Genomic DNA, 14,600 nt, shown 5'->3' on the forward strand with positions numbered 1-14,600 from the left:
AGTGCAGATTTCTCAACAACACAGACACAGACAGAAGATTTGACAAAAGACTCGGGCTTGATATGTCACAGAATCGTGTCAAGTCTACCCTTCCTTCGCCTCTCTCAAACACCCTGTTATGTCTTGGCTCCAACCAAGCCGCTTTGATAACGTTCTTGAGAGCTCCATACAAAAGCGGGGCTTCGTCAAGGGCGTAAAGTTTTACGCCCTGTGCTAAAACCCGATGACTCCGATAACGCTGAATCAATGATGCCGCCCAATGGACCTGCATGGCCTTCTTGACCTCTTCAAGGCAAGAAATGGACTCTCAGAAATTTACGTCCGAAAGAACCCCGGCTCATGCCGGTCAGATGGCTGCTGACGAAGACTGGATGTCATGGCTTCCGGAGCACGAGGTGGGGTACCTCGGGACTGCGAGTGGTCTAGACGAGGCCCAGGATAACGCAGCCAACGTTGAGAACACAAGTATTCATGGCATTTTCAACACTCAGTCTCACAGCAACACGTCCACTGGCGTCATTGACGACACATCCAACTTATATCCCAATCCTCTACAGCTAGCAACCGACCCATGGCAAAGGTAGAAGCCCATGAGCCTCGTGGAGAGTCAACCACTAATCGCCAACCATGCAGCGTATTCCAATCCGATGCCCCAGATTCTACAGCCCTATCATCTTCATCTGACCACATAATCTCCCCCAGTTTACCGTGTCGGCCTGAACTACCCGTTAACTTGCCATATGCCGAGGATGTGGCCAGTACCTCACAAACACCTTTCAGTGCAGAAGCTGGAGCCCGCTCCGACTCTTCGGTAGGGTCTTGGGATTCGTTTACTTCATCGCCCTCGGCATCGCGGAGAAGGCGTAGAAGAAGGCAACCTGCAAGGTCAAAAAAAGGTAGAGATGGAGAAACGGAGCCCAGAAGGTACCAATGTACGTTTTGTACAGATACCTTCAAGACGAAACATGACTGGCAACGACACGAAACGTCGATGCATTTGAGCCTTGAACAATGGCAGTGAGTCAGCTAGACTGCCTTCTCATTATATGCAGTTGTTAACGTCTTTCAGATGTTCCAAGTATGGCCCGGTACTGCAGGAGCCGGATGGGCGTATATACTGCGTCTTTTGCCGCCAACCCGACCCTTTGCCCGAACATCACCAAGTCCACAACTATACCGCCTGCGTGGCGCAACCAGAAGAAGCCCGCCAGTTTCATCGCAAAGATCATCTTCGACAGCACCTCCGCCTCTTTCATCGTGGATGCAACTTCAACGACTCGATGAAAAACTGGCTTTCGTCTATCGACGACGTCAAGTCTCGCTGCGGGTTCTGTGATTCTCGTATGGATACTTGGACTGAGAGGCAGAAACACTTGGCGGTGCATTTTCGCACTGGATCAGATATGAGGGAGTGGAAAGGTGACAGGGGCTTTGAGCAAAAGATCGATGATCTTGTTGAGAATGACATGCCCGTCTTTCTTATTGGCACGCAGAGACACACGATGGAGCCCTTCTCGGCCTCAAGAGCAGATCACCGCATGGACTCGTCTGAGAATGTCTTTGGGCCGCTGAGCAGCGACGGTGTCAGTCCTGGGGTGGCTGATTCTACGCCATCAAACAGAGACGAGACATCGGCGCATTCATACCGACAGATAGAACGCCTCCTGCTGAAGCATGTTTCCGACGAGATCTCGCAGGGACGCGTGCCCTCGGATCGCCAGCTGCAGAGAAAGATGAGTGAGATGATGTACGGACCTGACAATGCATGGGATCAGACTTGGGCCGACAATCCGCAATGGTTGGATATGTTTAGGAGGAAAGCTGGGCTGATCAGTCTTCCGCTCAGCGGTGGCAAGAATGCATTTGTTGGTTTCGACGAGGTTTGAGATGCAAAAGAATTGTCTCTTACCATCAAGGCATACACATTACAGCGTCTATATATAATAATTACATGACTTTTAGAAACTTATAGAGGCTTCATTCGTCATCAAGCGTGGGAAGCCAATCCACCCAGTACGTCGCGAGCAGACCAGAGATACCATTTACCAGCCGTTTTCCCACATCTCCAAAACACCAGAAGCCCCGAAAACGATGAATCAATACGGCATAATGGGCTAGAATGACGAGAGCCTCGGGAGTTTGTTTTTCCAACAGGCTGAGAAACCGCAGCGGGATGAGGTTCGACCATCCGAGCAGCGCGTGCACGCCCCACCCATTGGGACCCTGAATCCATCGATGGACGAGGTCGAGAGACTCCCTCGCTCCTTCGCAAGCCTCGAGCGACTCTTCGTTCAAGTCCGAGGCCTGAAGCATTGTTGTCAGAAGTGTACAGGATTCTGACGGGGTGTGTGTTTCCTTCTTGCTTTCCTCCACCGCAGTAATAAGCCATCCCACTACTGATGAACCCATAAGTGTTGGGTGTGCTCGATCGCTTAGCACTCGCGCTCCGCGATGAAGTCGAAAGTATTCCAGCATATGCCGAAGAGTGGTGGGGAATTCCTGTTCCGGGACACCGCTTATTGTCTCAGCGAAGTAGTGTAGTGCCAGCAACGAGGCAAAGAAGAACTGTGATGTCGCGTTCGACTGGGAGGTATCGTTGAGCTCCTTGTTGAAGCCGCGCAGTGCTCGGTGTCGGAGATGATTCGCCGTAATTGCGTAATGACTTGAGGATTCGGGATTGACGGTGCTCAGATGCATTGCGGATAGAGCGAGTAGTTGGTTCATCAAGTATGGTGTTTTTAAAGCAGCGTTGACGTAGCCATTGGCGAGGGGCTTAAGTAAGTCCGGCACCATCATCCAGTCCGTCATATGTTCCTGGATATTGTACAAGAGCTGCAAATGTTCCAAGGTAAAAAGCTCATCGGATTCGATGTCGTGCAGATTCGGTGACGCTGGAAGTTCCGGGTCTTTCGACGTGGATGCAGTCTGAAGCCATGCCGAAGTGGTGAGCTCCTTTTCGTATGGAGATACTCCCATTTTAGCCTTCTTAGGCACAGTATAGTAACAGTCCCTCTCAGATATCTCACAATGTCCACAAATGGGGTGTCGCTCGTCGCATTTGATGTGGCGCTTCTTGCAAACTGCACAGCCATTGCGCGACTTGCGATGACCTTGGCGCGGCTTTCGGACGCGATTTGATTCCATGAGAAAGAGAGATAACGGGCTGGAATACGAGTAAGCGAAAAGAAACAGACAGAAGAGAAGTAATGCGAGGAAAAAGGATATGCAGGAAGTGCGAGGGAATGCGAGGGAAGACGACGCTGGGTGTCTCTCTCGGACCCCTGTGCCGAGTCATGGGCGCTTTGCCTAGTTGGGTGCTGAATACGAGCACTAAACCTAACTTGGAATGAATCCGAGGAAGTTTTCATTTTAGTAAGAGTATACGAGGACCCCTGCCGCGTGTCAAGCATGAGCTTAATTAGATCCCCGACAGGGAATCTATCTCGTGAGGACAGAAAAACTGACAGAGGTAAAGAGAAATAAAGACAGATTTGTTTAATTATGGAGCTGATGAGTACCCAAAGATGCAATTTTTAATCAAAGCAGACAGTGTTTGGTTTCACAAGAGAAGGGCGCTGTTGTGGTGGGATTTAGTTGAGGTTTTGCGCGATCACTCTGGCCTTTCATAACGTCCTTGTCAGTATAAATTAAGATGGCAGTGACGAGACAAAGAGTCACTGTTGGGATCCAACATTTATCATAATTAAATATCTAATGGTTTTTCTTTTATTAGTGCGGATGATAGCAATGAGCTTGACTATCATTGGTGTCTTGTTCTCCTACCCTATAAGCTTAAATGCTCCCTTCGAAAAGGACACATCTGTTAACTTTTTTACATTGGAATCAGTAATAGGATCCTAAAGGAACTTATCTAGTTCCGGAAAGCGAGTATGAAAGGCGAGGACCCTCAAAAATCCGCGCATAGAGTGCCGACCCGACATAAATGAGAGTGGCGGTGCTTCGGAAACCGTATGGCAGTAGTCACTGAGTCGTTTCCAACCCGGCAATCTTCTGGATCAACGCTCTCTACAAGCTAGCGTGTTCCCGCGTCTGTCAGGGGTTCCGCGTGTTGATGACCATTTAGGTAAGTCTGCTCGTGTTGGCTAGTCGGGCACTCTGGTGCTATTCCTGGGGCCGCAGTGCATCTCGTCAAGATTTGCAGATCGTTAACATTTATATATCGCGACGTGCTTCAAAGATCTTGACTCCTTGCTAGCCAGCATCCATCACTTCTCGCTCTTAGCTCTGTATCTTTCATCTTTATGCATTAGCACTTGTACTTGATTCTTTACCTTATCGTTGACTCCGACTCCCAACGGCGTCCTCTCCTTGTTTCATCCCCTTGTATTTGCGTCAGACAAACCCAACACAAAAAATCGACTCGGAACCGAAAAACGAACTCAACTTTCACTTCATCGCCAAAATGTCGCACTTTGACGCCCTCACACCCAGAGGAGAACTTATCCAATACAAAGACGACTTTTACCTATGGAGTTACGTTCCGTCAATGGCAGCTGCCGTCATCTTCACCATCGTCTTTGCCGTGTTATCGGCAGCACACACGTGGAAGATGACGCGCTGTCGCCTCTGGTTTTGCATTCCGTTCACGATCGGCGGATATAGTATGTTCTCAAAACCGCTTCCAATATTGAAACTCGCGATGCTAACCGGCATTCAATAGTGGAAGTCGTGGGCTTCATTGGACGAATCGCTGCGAACAATGCAACCGACCAACTCATGCCGTACATCATCCAGTCCCTCTTTCTACTTATTCCGCCGTCCCTCTTTGCCGCCTCGATCTACATGACACTCGGTCGAATCATGAGGGGTCTTGGCCCTAAGGGGGAGATGTGCTCCATCATCAAAGTAAAATGGCTCACGACTACCTTCGTGGTCGGAGACGTCTTTTCGTTCTTGATTCAGAGCACAGGGGCTGGATTGATGGCCGCTGGTAACGACCCAAAGCTTGGCGAGAACATCGTCGTTGGTGGTTTAGTCATCCAAATCCTCTTCTTCGGTCTTTTCGTTGCTGCATCAGTCATCTTTCATCTTCGCTACAGACGCAACAGTGCCAACTGGCCCGGTACCAGACCTGAAGGAAATTTTGACTGGGGAAGGATGATTTTGATGCTCTATGCGACTTCGGCCCTCATCCTCATTCGTTGTATTTTTCGTATCATCGAATACGTCATGGGAGCTGATGCCTACCCTCTCAAGAATGAGTGGACGCTGTACGTTTTTGATGCGGTGCTGATGGCCATCACCATGGCCATTTTTTATGTTTGGTATCCTTCTCAGATTCAGCAGTTTCGCCCGCTCAGCCAGACAGAGGCTGTTGCTCTCGCGTATGGAGATGGTTCGACAGAGGATCGTCAGATGAAGTGATGGGGCGGTGGACCACTTAGGAAAGCCTCTGTCAGAGGCGGGTTGCAGCATCTGAACCGAAGTGGTGGAGTGTTTGGAAGCCGACATTTCATTTGTACCGTTAGCGAATGCTAAAAAAGATCTTTGTCCTTGAAACACTAGAAATCGGAGTCTTTTCCAGCTTTGCTATATATATGTAGGTAGGAACAACAATCTCAATGCCCTAGCCTGGTGTTAACAGAGATACTCTGATCGTGCGGTCTGGTAAGTCGACTCAGGCTGAGTTGAAAGTTGATGCAACGAGTTGGATATTTGAGATTGAATGGAACTTATCGTCTACAGTGGGTCTCAAAAAGTAACGACACATTTTCCCGTACCCCGCTCTCACTTCGACCTCCACCAAATTCATCACTAACTTCAATTGTTCATTACGCAGTCAATTTACGTCCAAATGGCGCCAACTCAGTATTATTCTCCTCATACGAGAACGAGGATTATTTAGAGGTATAACTCGGGCGTGTCGGCCGCCTGGATCGCGCGGGAAGAGGGCGTCTCTCGGCATGCAATTTATGGTGTGGTCCAAAGATATCGCGACCAAGAGAGTGCCCGGGACCAACCCAAGTGCGGTCGGCCGCGCATTATTGGAGCGAGGGAAAGGAGGAGAATTTTGAGGGTTATTGCCCAAGACCCTTATCTTCAGGTACGAGAATTAATCGAGGAAGCTGGGCTGAGCTGCTATAGGGTAACTTTAATCTCATACCTTCGGAAGGAAGGGATCATGCATTATAAGTCCCTTCTTTGACCTTTCCTTAGCGAGGATCACGCTAGATAGCGTCTACGCTTTGCCCGGCGGTATATTCATATGGCTAAGGACTTTTGGGAGAAATAGACCTTCTCTGATGAGGTTATCATCGCTCGAGGAGAGGGCCAGAGGCGTATATAGGTCTTCTATAAACCGGTATTTTTTCTTCTCACGAGTGTGACTCTTCTAACTATCCTTAGCACGAGAGACTTTTCAGAGATAATATCCAGACTCGCGTTACTCCGACAAGGCACTCATAGATGTTCTTTAGTGCCTTTAACCTTCGTAGACGCCTCCCGATGGTCCCCCTGGCCGGCGATCTAGAAAGCCCTCGCGGCGGAGTAACTGCGAGGATTATTCTTGAGTGCTTGCAGCGATTCCTTCCCCGGATCGTGACAAGGAATAGTTACTTCCAGCACGACAACGCTAGCACCTTTATAGCCTATATCGTCAGAGACTGGATCTATGAGTGGTGTGAGAATCGGAGGGCCGAGGTTGTGGACTGGCCGCCTTGCAGCCCGGATCTTAACCCCATAGAAAACCTATGGGCAATCCTCAAAGAGAGGATTTGCAAGCGATATCTAGAGCTCACATATATGCCTAAGACCGAGGAGTCAAAGTAGGCTCTTATTATAGCTGCGGTCGAGCTATGGGAAGAGATTGAGCTAGAAGTCATTGAAAACCTTATTTACTTAATGAAGCAAAGAATGCAGGCTATTATGCATGCCCACGGCTAGTATATTAAGTACTAGATACACTAAAAGATATAGCTCTCAATTATCTACAGATTGATATATAATAAGATGCAATTGGCCTTCATTTGGCTGTGTAATAAGGCGCTGAAGATATAGCCTCATTTGGTGGTAGTACTGATACAGCGGGGAAACCCGGGATGTGTCGTTACTTTTTGAGACCCACTGTAGGAACATGTTACTTTTACGATAGCGATATGAAAAATAAGAATTAAAGAGAAAAAAAAGGTGCATCGCCAAATCTCTAGTTTCATGATCCCAGGATTCAATACCAGGGCTGAGGTTAGAATATCTTTACTCTGATAATGTGCCTGGGGTTGTTGTTGACGGCTCTGGCAATGACAAACATGTTGTGGCTCTCCCATTGTGCCCTCGCATTGCTGCCCGTTTTCGGCCACCGGATAGAGAGTCAGCCTGAGGGATTTCCAACGTGTAATAATTACAGGGACAAGCTTGGATAGAAACATGACATCTTTATTGGTGTGCGAAACATCTCCACCCAGCGACAAGGGCATCGTAGGAGCCGCTGCGCCTCCACAGTTGGGGCTGACTTTATCGCGAAATAACGCCTTGGTTTCATCTTTCTTACATCGTGTGAACTTGGTCCTTCCCTTCCATCTTTCCGATGTCTCGAGACCAGAAGTTCAGATCTTAGCCATATCGCCATACTCTGTCACGAGGGGGAAAAAAGCCAGGGCAATGTCATCGCCCGAGACGCGAACTTTGCTCCCGCCGACTCCTTCAGTGAGGTCTAGGCTGTGGGACAGGGATAAGGCGTCTCGGACCAACGCACCACCACCATCGCCAGCTTCAGTCGCGCCCCGAACGAGAAGCTGGAAGCCGCCATCCTTATCAACACCTGTTCTCGTCGGTGTTATTGTGCTAACGCTGCTGCTCGCTGCCATCATCGAGGTTTTGGCCCAGCGGAGCCAGGCACGAAAGGGTTTAGCACAGGCACCAACCCTCAACGAGATACCACAGTATGCCATCATCGGCTATCGATATGTCCCAAACATTGTCGCTGTGTTATTCAGCCTGTTGTGGAACTGGATCGATCTCGATGTCAAGCGCATCCAGCCGTGGACCGAACTCTCCAAGCCAGGAGGTGCAACCGCCCAGAACTCGATCCTCCTCGACTATCCCTCAGACTTTATTGCTGTGGCGCCTGTTCGTGCTGCAAAGCGACGGTGAGATGAACAAACCTTGCTCTTTGAGAACATGGACTGACCGAGTAGACACTGGGCCGTGTTTCTATCCGGAAGCATCATGGTGCTTGTCTTTTGGGTGCTGACGCCTCTCCAGACTGCATTATTTGGAACATCTGCGGCAACGCATACCCTCCCTGTAACGATAACGCAGAGGTCAGAGCTTCTACCGCCAGACAGACAGCTTCAAGACCTGCGCTTTCTCCATCGAGCGTACGCCATCGGTTGGATGAACAACTCGTACCCAGCATTCACAACTCCAGAATACGCCCTTCTGCCATTCTATGTCGACGACGATGTTGCCCTTTCGGGCCAAAACAAGACCTGGACTTCCAACACCACCAAGCTATGGGCAGAGGTTGACTGTTCCCCCGTGAGTTACCGAAATACAGGCAACAAGACCGGCGACGGCGAACTGGTCTATCGGTTTTCTGCAGATGACTGCTTCGCCGACGTGAATCTGGACCCAAATAAGACAGACGTATGGCTGTACTACAGAGACAGCCGATCTTTCGATTTTGTTGACGCAATGAGTTGGAACTGCTCCAGCCAGTCAGACGACCACAACTCGGCTCTGGTGTTGTGGTCACAGAAAATGAACATCTCGTCGACCAACTCGCAAGAGTTCAACTTGACAGCGCTGCAGTGCCATGTGTCATTCCACAAGCAGGCAGTCCTCGCTACCGTTGCGGCCCTTGACTTAAGACCGGTCAACGACGGCATCAAGGCCCGAGCTGGATCGATGAATCTGACTTCTTCAGAGTTTAACATGACCTCTTACAAAGAGTCCCTTCCCAGTTACCCAGTTCTCCCTACAAATAAGGGCTCAGGCGCCCAAGACATTACAGATATCCAATCACCCGACTTCTTTGTCCCGGATTCCGGCTTCAGCCCCAGCAGCTCTGTCCTTCTTCAGTACGGCATAGTCAGCTACAATGGATCTCCTGAGCTATTATCAGATCCTCTGCAGCTTGAGAGTTTGGTCCGTGGTGTCCACGAGAAGTTTTTCAGCCTTTCCATTGCTGACAGACTTGGCAACAAAACGGACCCGGCTGATGATGATACATGTATGTCGACATTCACCATGACTGGCATTGTTATCAGCAGAGTCTTGGCTGTCATTGTGGAAGTACTACTCGTGCTCATTGCAGTGGCGGCCGGACTCATTGCGTATCACATGAAATCCTCTCCCTGCAATCTCGTTACGGCCCCCGGCTCAATTGATCATCTGATCGACATCGCCCACAACAGCCCTATGGCGTCAAAGCTCTTCTGGCCCATGGACATGGCGGACGACAAGCGCCTCGCTCGCGACTTGCAAGGCTACAGATTCCAGCTGACTATTAACCCCGAGTCGGGTCAAAACGAATTGATCATTGCGGAAGGGAACCTGGAATCGTCGGATGAGCAGTGGCAGGATTTAGCCAACGACAATTACTACAAACCGATCAAGCCATTAGCACTCGGACGAACAGCAGGATGCGCCTTTGCAGTTTTGATCGCGGCTGGGGCCGGTGTACTGTCATATTTAAAGGCCCAGGAGGTCAACCTCAACGGTTAGTGGCAGTATCGCATTGCATTTATGAAGAGGCAACTAAAAAAATCTCATGGCAGGCCTTACTCGCCCGTCTTCGAACTTCGAGGTCCGGCAGCTACTGGAAAACTACATACCGACCGTGTTTGCGACAGTGGTTGAACCATTCTGGATATTCCTTACGCGCACCTTTTGCATATTCCAGCCATTTCAAGATCTTTGGTCAGGTTCATCCAGGCCAGAGAAATCCATCAAGGCTGAGTATACATCTGTTCCGCCACAGATGGTATTTTATAGAGCTTTGAAATCTCGCCATATAATGCTTGCTCTGCTCTGCCTTGTCACGCTGCTCGCCAACGTACTGGCAGTCAGCCTCGGAGCGCTCTTCAACGAAAGATTGACGACAGTCGAGTATCCGCGGTTGTTCAAGCCCATGTATAATCAGGGGCACTTGAATGCGACAATGATTGCAACATATCAAACGAGGTGGGGTTTCTCCAACGAGTTCATGTTTATGCTCCTGGCAAACATGACATATGACGCACAGTTGATCCCATGGGTCTCGACTGAATATTACTTTCAGCCTCATGAGATCACAGGGTCAGGAGATGATGGTCCCGATGACACCTATGTTCTGAGAACCATGGGACTTGGAGCCGATGCAAATTGCACATCAGTCGCAGCTTCATCCCATGTCATCAAGGAGCATTCCACTACCAGCTCGGGAATCACTTCTATTTGTGACGACAATGTTGAAAGTATTGGCAGGCAGTTGATTCGTGACGCCTTGCAGAAGCAGAGCAGTGCACCCGCGGCAGCAGCGTATTACGAAAGTCTTGTCTTTGGTGGCGTGTTGGACCGCCCCAGCATCGATTGCAACCCTGCCTTGACATTTTGCTGGGCCCGAGCACCTGACGGATTGAAAGAGAATGAGACCATGACAACGAGCTATTCAGTGTGCCGACCAGTTCTCAAAACGGCAATGTTCGACATCGTGGTTGACCGATTGGGCCATGTGCTCGATTACCAGCTCATAAACGGAAGCCAACCGGCCTTACACTACGCCAACCTTACTAGTGATGCCGGATCTTTCTTCATGACCCTGAACAACCTACTCTATCCGGTGGACTCATGGAGTAACAGCACCAACACGCTCAACTGGATATCTCAGATGATATATTTGGAGACTGGGTCTCGAGATTTTATCGATCCCAAACTTCCTCTACCGGACCTTACCAAGCTCACCCCAGTCATCAACAAAGTGTATAGTAGAATCGTGGCTGCGTTTTTCGGCCGGAATACCGACTTTTTCGATGCCGTAGAGCAAGATTCCACCATCGAGGGAAAGCGGGTCACCAGAGAGACTCGAATCTTCATGGACAATACTGCCTTCATCATATCCATGACGGTGCTCGGCCTGGATCTTGCAGTCGCGCTATTCTTTTACTCGCGGGCGACCCTGTATGTTCTGCCGCGATTTCCCACCACACTCGGGTCAGTCTTGGCATACATAGCACCGAGCCGAGCCGTGAGAGACGGCAGCGCCCCTTCTTCGGGTTGGAGAAGTCAGACTTTTTCGTTTGGGAGATACATGGGCCACGATGGAAAGGGACACGTCGGGATTGAGATGGACCCGCATGTGGTGATGGCAAGGGATACATCACTTGGATCACGCAGCAAGCCTCTTTTCCAACCGCTTCTCGGCGGCGGTGAGCCATTAGAGGGGGACGGTATCACGGTCCAATTGGAAGATTGGGAGAGGAGGAGGAGGAGGCTGGGTTGAAGGAGGTCGTTTGCAAAAGAATCGAAAGGCTGGGCAGAGGGCCTGTGGTAATCACTACTTTTTTACCCCCTCGGGATTGTTGTGAGCTCATGTCCAGCCAGTCTATCGCTTCTCATGTCCCCAAACGCATTTGATAATTGCCGTAAGACGATGCTTTAGGTAATACCCAGGGGGCATATTCTATCAAAGTGCCCCTCTATTCATTCCTCGGAGAAGTGGTAACATAAACTATAACCATGTCGCACTTTTAACTACTATTGACCCATCGAAAATTGGCTACTTAAGGAAAATAAGCTATTGAACACAAAGAAAGTTCAAGGCTTGCTTTTTTGGTTTAAAAAAAGTATGTCTGCCCTATCTGGGGGCGTGCAGTTAAAGCACCTCCAGGTCATCCTATTCTCTCTGTGCGGCCAAGTCCTAAACTATCCACATCATTTCACACTTTTCCACGTTGAATGCCTCACCAAACATGACGCCGTGAACATACACATCTCCCACAATTTCCCACAACGACGTAGAGTCTGGAGACTTCCCCTTCGGCCGGATCATGATAGGGACAGCTCCGCCAGCAAAAAGGGCAATGTAATCCCCTGGCTTAGCCTGGGGTCCAGCAAGGCCAATGTATCCCTTCGTAGACCGCATAAACCTTCGATTTGTATTTCTACCCAGGATCCCCAGCCCGAATCTTTCCGATAGAGCTTCGTGTCTTGGGTCGTACCACACGGAGCGGTTCTCCCACAGGAAAACTATCCAGTATACCAATTTGCAAATGATCCAGTCAACGCCATTCTTGGACTGGAGCTCTGCCATACACCGAGCGACATGCAACTGTCCGAGGAATTTCTGGTATCTTTCATGGAACGACTCTTTTTCGAATAGGACTGGGGAGTCTTCCGTCGTCACTCGGTAACTCGCCCGTCCGCATGTCGTAGCCAGCATCTCATCCCCACCGGTTATAGTCTTGAAGAAAGCGTCCCACATGCTCTCCCCCGTAGGTTCGTAAACCGCCGTGTTGCGTACCCGAGCCATAGTTTCTGCATCCTTGAGAAAGGCACACCGCTCCGATAAAGGCAATCCAAGTGTGCGACTTACTTGGGCGACCTGATCTATAATAATCCCTTGCAGGCCCAGCTGAGTGTCGTTCTTGCGGAACTGGGGCTTGTGCCTTGAGTCTCCCGTGGCGGAAAAGTTTATTACTCTCTTCACTGGGCCTATGGGCCTCAACGAGTCGCAATCAACCATGGTGGACCAGTCGGGGGCCCAGCTTGGCAGGGTGAGAGGATGGGAGGTGTCTTGACAACGCTTGGTTGCGTCTTTGCATTTGCCCAACGCTATCCCATTCCCCTCTGAGATCTCTAGATGGGGCCATGGAGTTGCATAACTCAGGATGTCGAGGTTGGGGTAGTGACGGATTATCTTGGCCGCCGTCTTGGTGAAGACGGACCGAGCACATAGGCTATAGTCAGCAACGATGCCGAGATCATGTGCATCCACTGCGATGCTGAGGAATGCAAACACTTTGTCACGAGCCTCGGTAGACAGGCAGTACCTGTGGTCTACGAGGACTGCAAGCAGATTCCGGCGCCCCCGGGCTATACTCCCAGGAAATGCAAGGCTCAATGACCCATAAGCCTCATACATGTTTCGTGGTACCGGTCCGATGCTGCTGGGGAATTGTTGGTAGCAGAATGATATTGCAGTCCAGAGGGTGATAAAGGTGATCTCTGAAGAACCGCACGACACTTTGATGTTTTCGTTGAGGGCCACTTCTTGCACAATCCACGATCTGGAGAACCAGGGACGGCAGACCAAGGACACCAAGGTGGCATATTCGCTCATGGCCTCTTGCAGCAAGGGGATCCCGTACTTGCGGCAGGTCTGAACATCCACGTCGTAGTCTCCAACCCGGGAAGAGGGACCAAACAATTTGCGAAGGCGCGAGCCGAACGATCCCAGGTGTCGAGCTAGGTCGAAAGCCTTGGCAACGCTCCTATCCTGTGTGTCGTCTCCAATCCAGATCTGCACATATCTGGCATTTGTATAGATGTGGTCCATCAGCGCCACCTGAGAAGACCGTTCGTCGATGTCGGCCTGGTTGATACAGATCTGGTCCACCCAAATCGCAATGCAAGAAACGTCGTCCCGGATAGCTCGGAGAGCGTTGACAAGGTTGGGGGTGAGTGGCAGAGGGTTTGCTGGAAGGGGTCTTACATGATAGTACTCTTTTGGCAAGGATGGGAGGTCCTCAAGGAAAATACACATCTCCCCATCTACAGGAGATGAGTATATGCAATCATTCCAACAGTAGGATAAGGCCGCGTAGGAGGGGTTCTCGTCGCCTACGTGGATGGGCAACAGGTATCCGCGTAGGGGTACCTCCGGCGTGGAAGCGGGCCATAGGAGTAAAAGACGGATGTGGTTCTTCCCTGCCAGAGACGAATAAGTGTATCGAGACCTGTTGCCGGTGGTGGTGGTGGATGTCGGTGTTGCTGTGACGCCAGACGACCTGGGGCTTGATGCGTAGAAATTCACAAGGGAGGCAATCTGTTCCGGGAAACGGTCCTGGGTTGCAAAGTACTCTGTGAGTTTTCGGTAGGCAGCAATTTGTTCCCGGATCACCCGCCCCGCCAAACTAGGGTCAAGAAAGAATGCAAGCCCTACAGCTGCTACATATAGTTTGATATGTAAAGATATCAAAAGGCCAAAGTCTGAGGCGGGTTTCTCGGTAGTCGGTCTCTGGACTATCCACAAGGCGAGAAGTAGGGCGATGTGAATGTGAATATGGGCCATGGCTGGTGAAGTGTTGGGTGAAGAGCAGGGGTTCTGTTCAGATTGGAACCGCAACGATGTAAGGGCAGAACTAAAGTAAAAGGAGAAAAATGTATTGCTCTGTCAGATATCATGAAGAAAAATGTGGCAGAGTCTGCCAAAGGGTCAGCCAGACTGCCAGATTCAGCCTTGGCTGAGGCGCAGGCAAGACACGTGGAGATGTAGTGGCCATTTTGAGCGTTGATTGGCCATAGGGCACGTAGTTACAACGTGAGTCTGGCGCACCAAAGTCTAGGTACCTAGCCTACAGCGGTACTGCAGTCATTAAGCAGCTCAGAAGTGATAGTCGACTACTACGAAATGGCAGGCCCCCCTGTATTTGGATGTATTA

At 50.1% G+C, this 14,600-nt stretch overlaps 5 protein-coding genes across 5 annotated transcripts; 3 read left to right on the forward strand and 2 right to left on the reverse strand.

Moving 5' to 3' along the window:
* Positions 1-299: 299 nt before the first annotated feature.
* Positions 300-1,886, forward strand: MRS44_011543 (uncharacterized protein; the record flags this gene model as incomplete). The annotated part of the gene is made up of 4 exons (XM_065619771.1): positions 300-580; positions 634-896; positions 948-1,017; positions 1,070-1,886. The coding sequence occupies 4 exons, from the start codon at positions 300-302 to the stop codon at positions 1,884-1,886; spliced, it is 1,431 nt and encodes a 476-aa protein (XP_065475843.1).
* Positions 1,887-1,977: 91 nt separating this feature from the next.
* MRS44_011544 (uncharacterized protein) lies at positions 1,978-3,144 on the reverse strand (the record flags this gene model as incomplete). Its single annotated transcript, XM_046283963.2, has 1 exon — positions 1,978-3,144. The coding sequence occupies one exon, from the start codon at positions 3,142-3,144 to the stop codon at positions 1,978-1,980; it is 1,167 nt and encodes a 388-aa protein (XP_046134741.2).
* A 1,279-nt stretch (positions 3,145-4,423) lies between these two features.
* On the forward strand, positions 4,424-5,385 carry MRS44_011545 (uncharacterized protein; the record flags this gene model as incomplete). Its single annotated transcript, XM_046283335.2, has 2 exons — positions 4,424-4,622; positions 4,682-5,385. The coding sequence occupies 2 exons, from the start codon at positions 4,424-4,426 to the stop codon at positions 5,383-5,385; spliced, it is 903 nt and encodes a 300-aa protein (XP_046134740.2).
* Positions 5,386-7,383: 1,998 nt separating this feature from the next.
* Positions 7,384-11,440, forward strand: MRS44_011546 (uncharacterized protein; the record flags this gene model as incomplete). Its single annotated transcript, XM_046283334.2, has 3 exons — positions 7,384-8,105; positions 8,154-9,679; positions 9,738-11,440. 3 exons carry the CDS (start codon positions 7,384-7,386, stop codon positions 11,438-11,440), a joined length of 3,951 nt encoding a protein of 1,316 aa, XP_046134739.2.
* Positions 11,441-11,857: 417 nt separating this feature from the next.
* Positions 11,858-14,230, reverse strand: MRS44_011547 (uncharacterized protein; the record flags this gene model as incomplete). Its single annotated transcript, XM_065619772.1, has 1 exon — positions 11,858-14,230. The coding sequence occupies one exon, from the start codon at positions 14,228-14,230 to the stop codon at positions 11,858-11,860; it is 2,373 nt and encodes a 790-aa protein (XP_065475844.1).
* Between the last annotated feature and the right edge of the window lie 370 nt (positions 14,231-14,600).

Source organism: Fusarium solani, assembly GCF_023522795.1.
Source record: "Fusarium solani strain SB1 chromosome Unknown bctg00000007, whole genome shotgun sequence".
Taxonomy (NCBI): Eukaryota; Fungi; Ascomycota; class Sordariomycetes; order Hypocreales; family Nectriaceae; genus Fusarium; species Fusarium solani.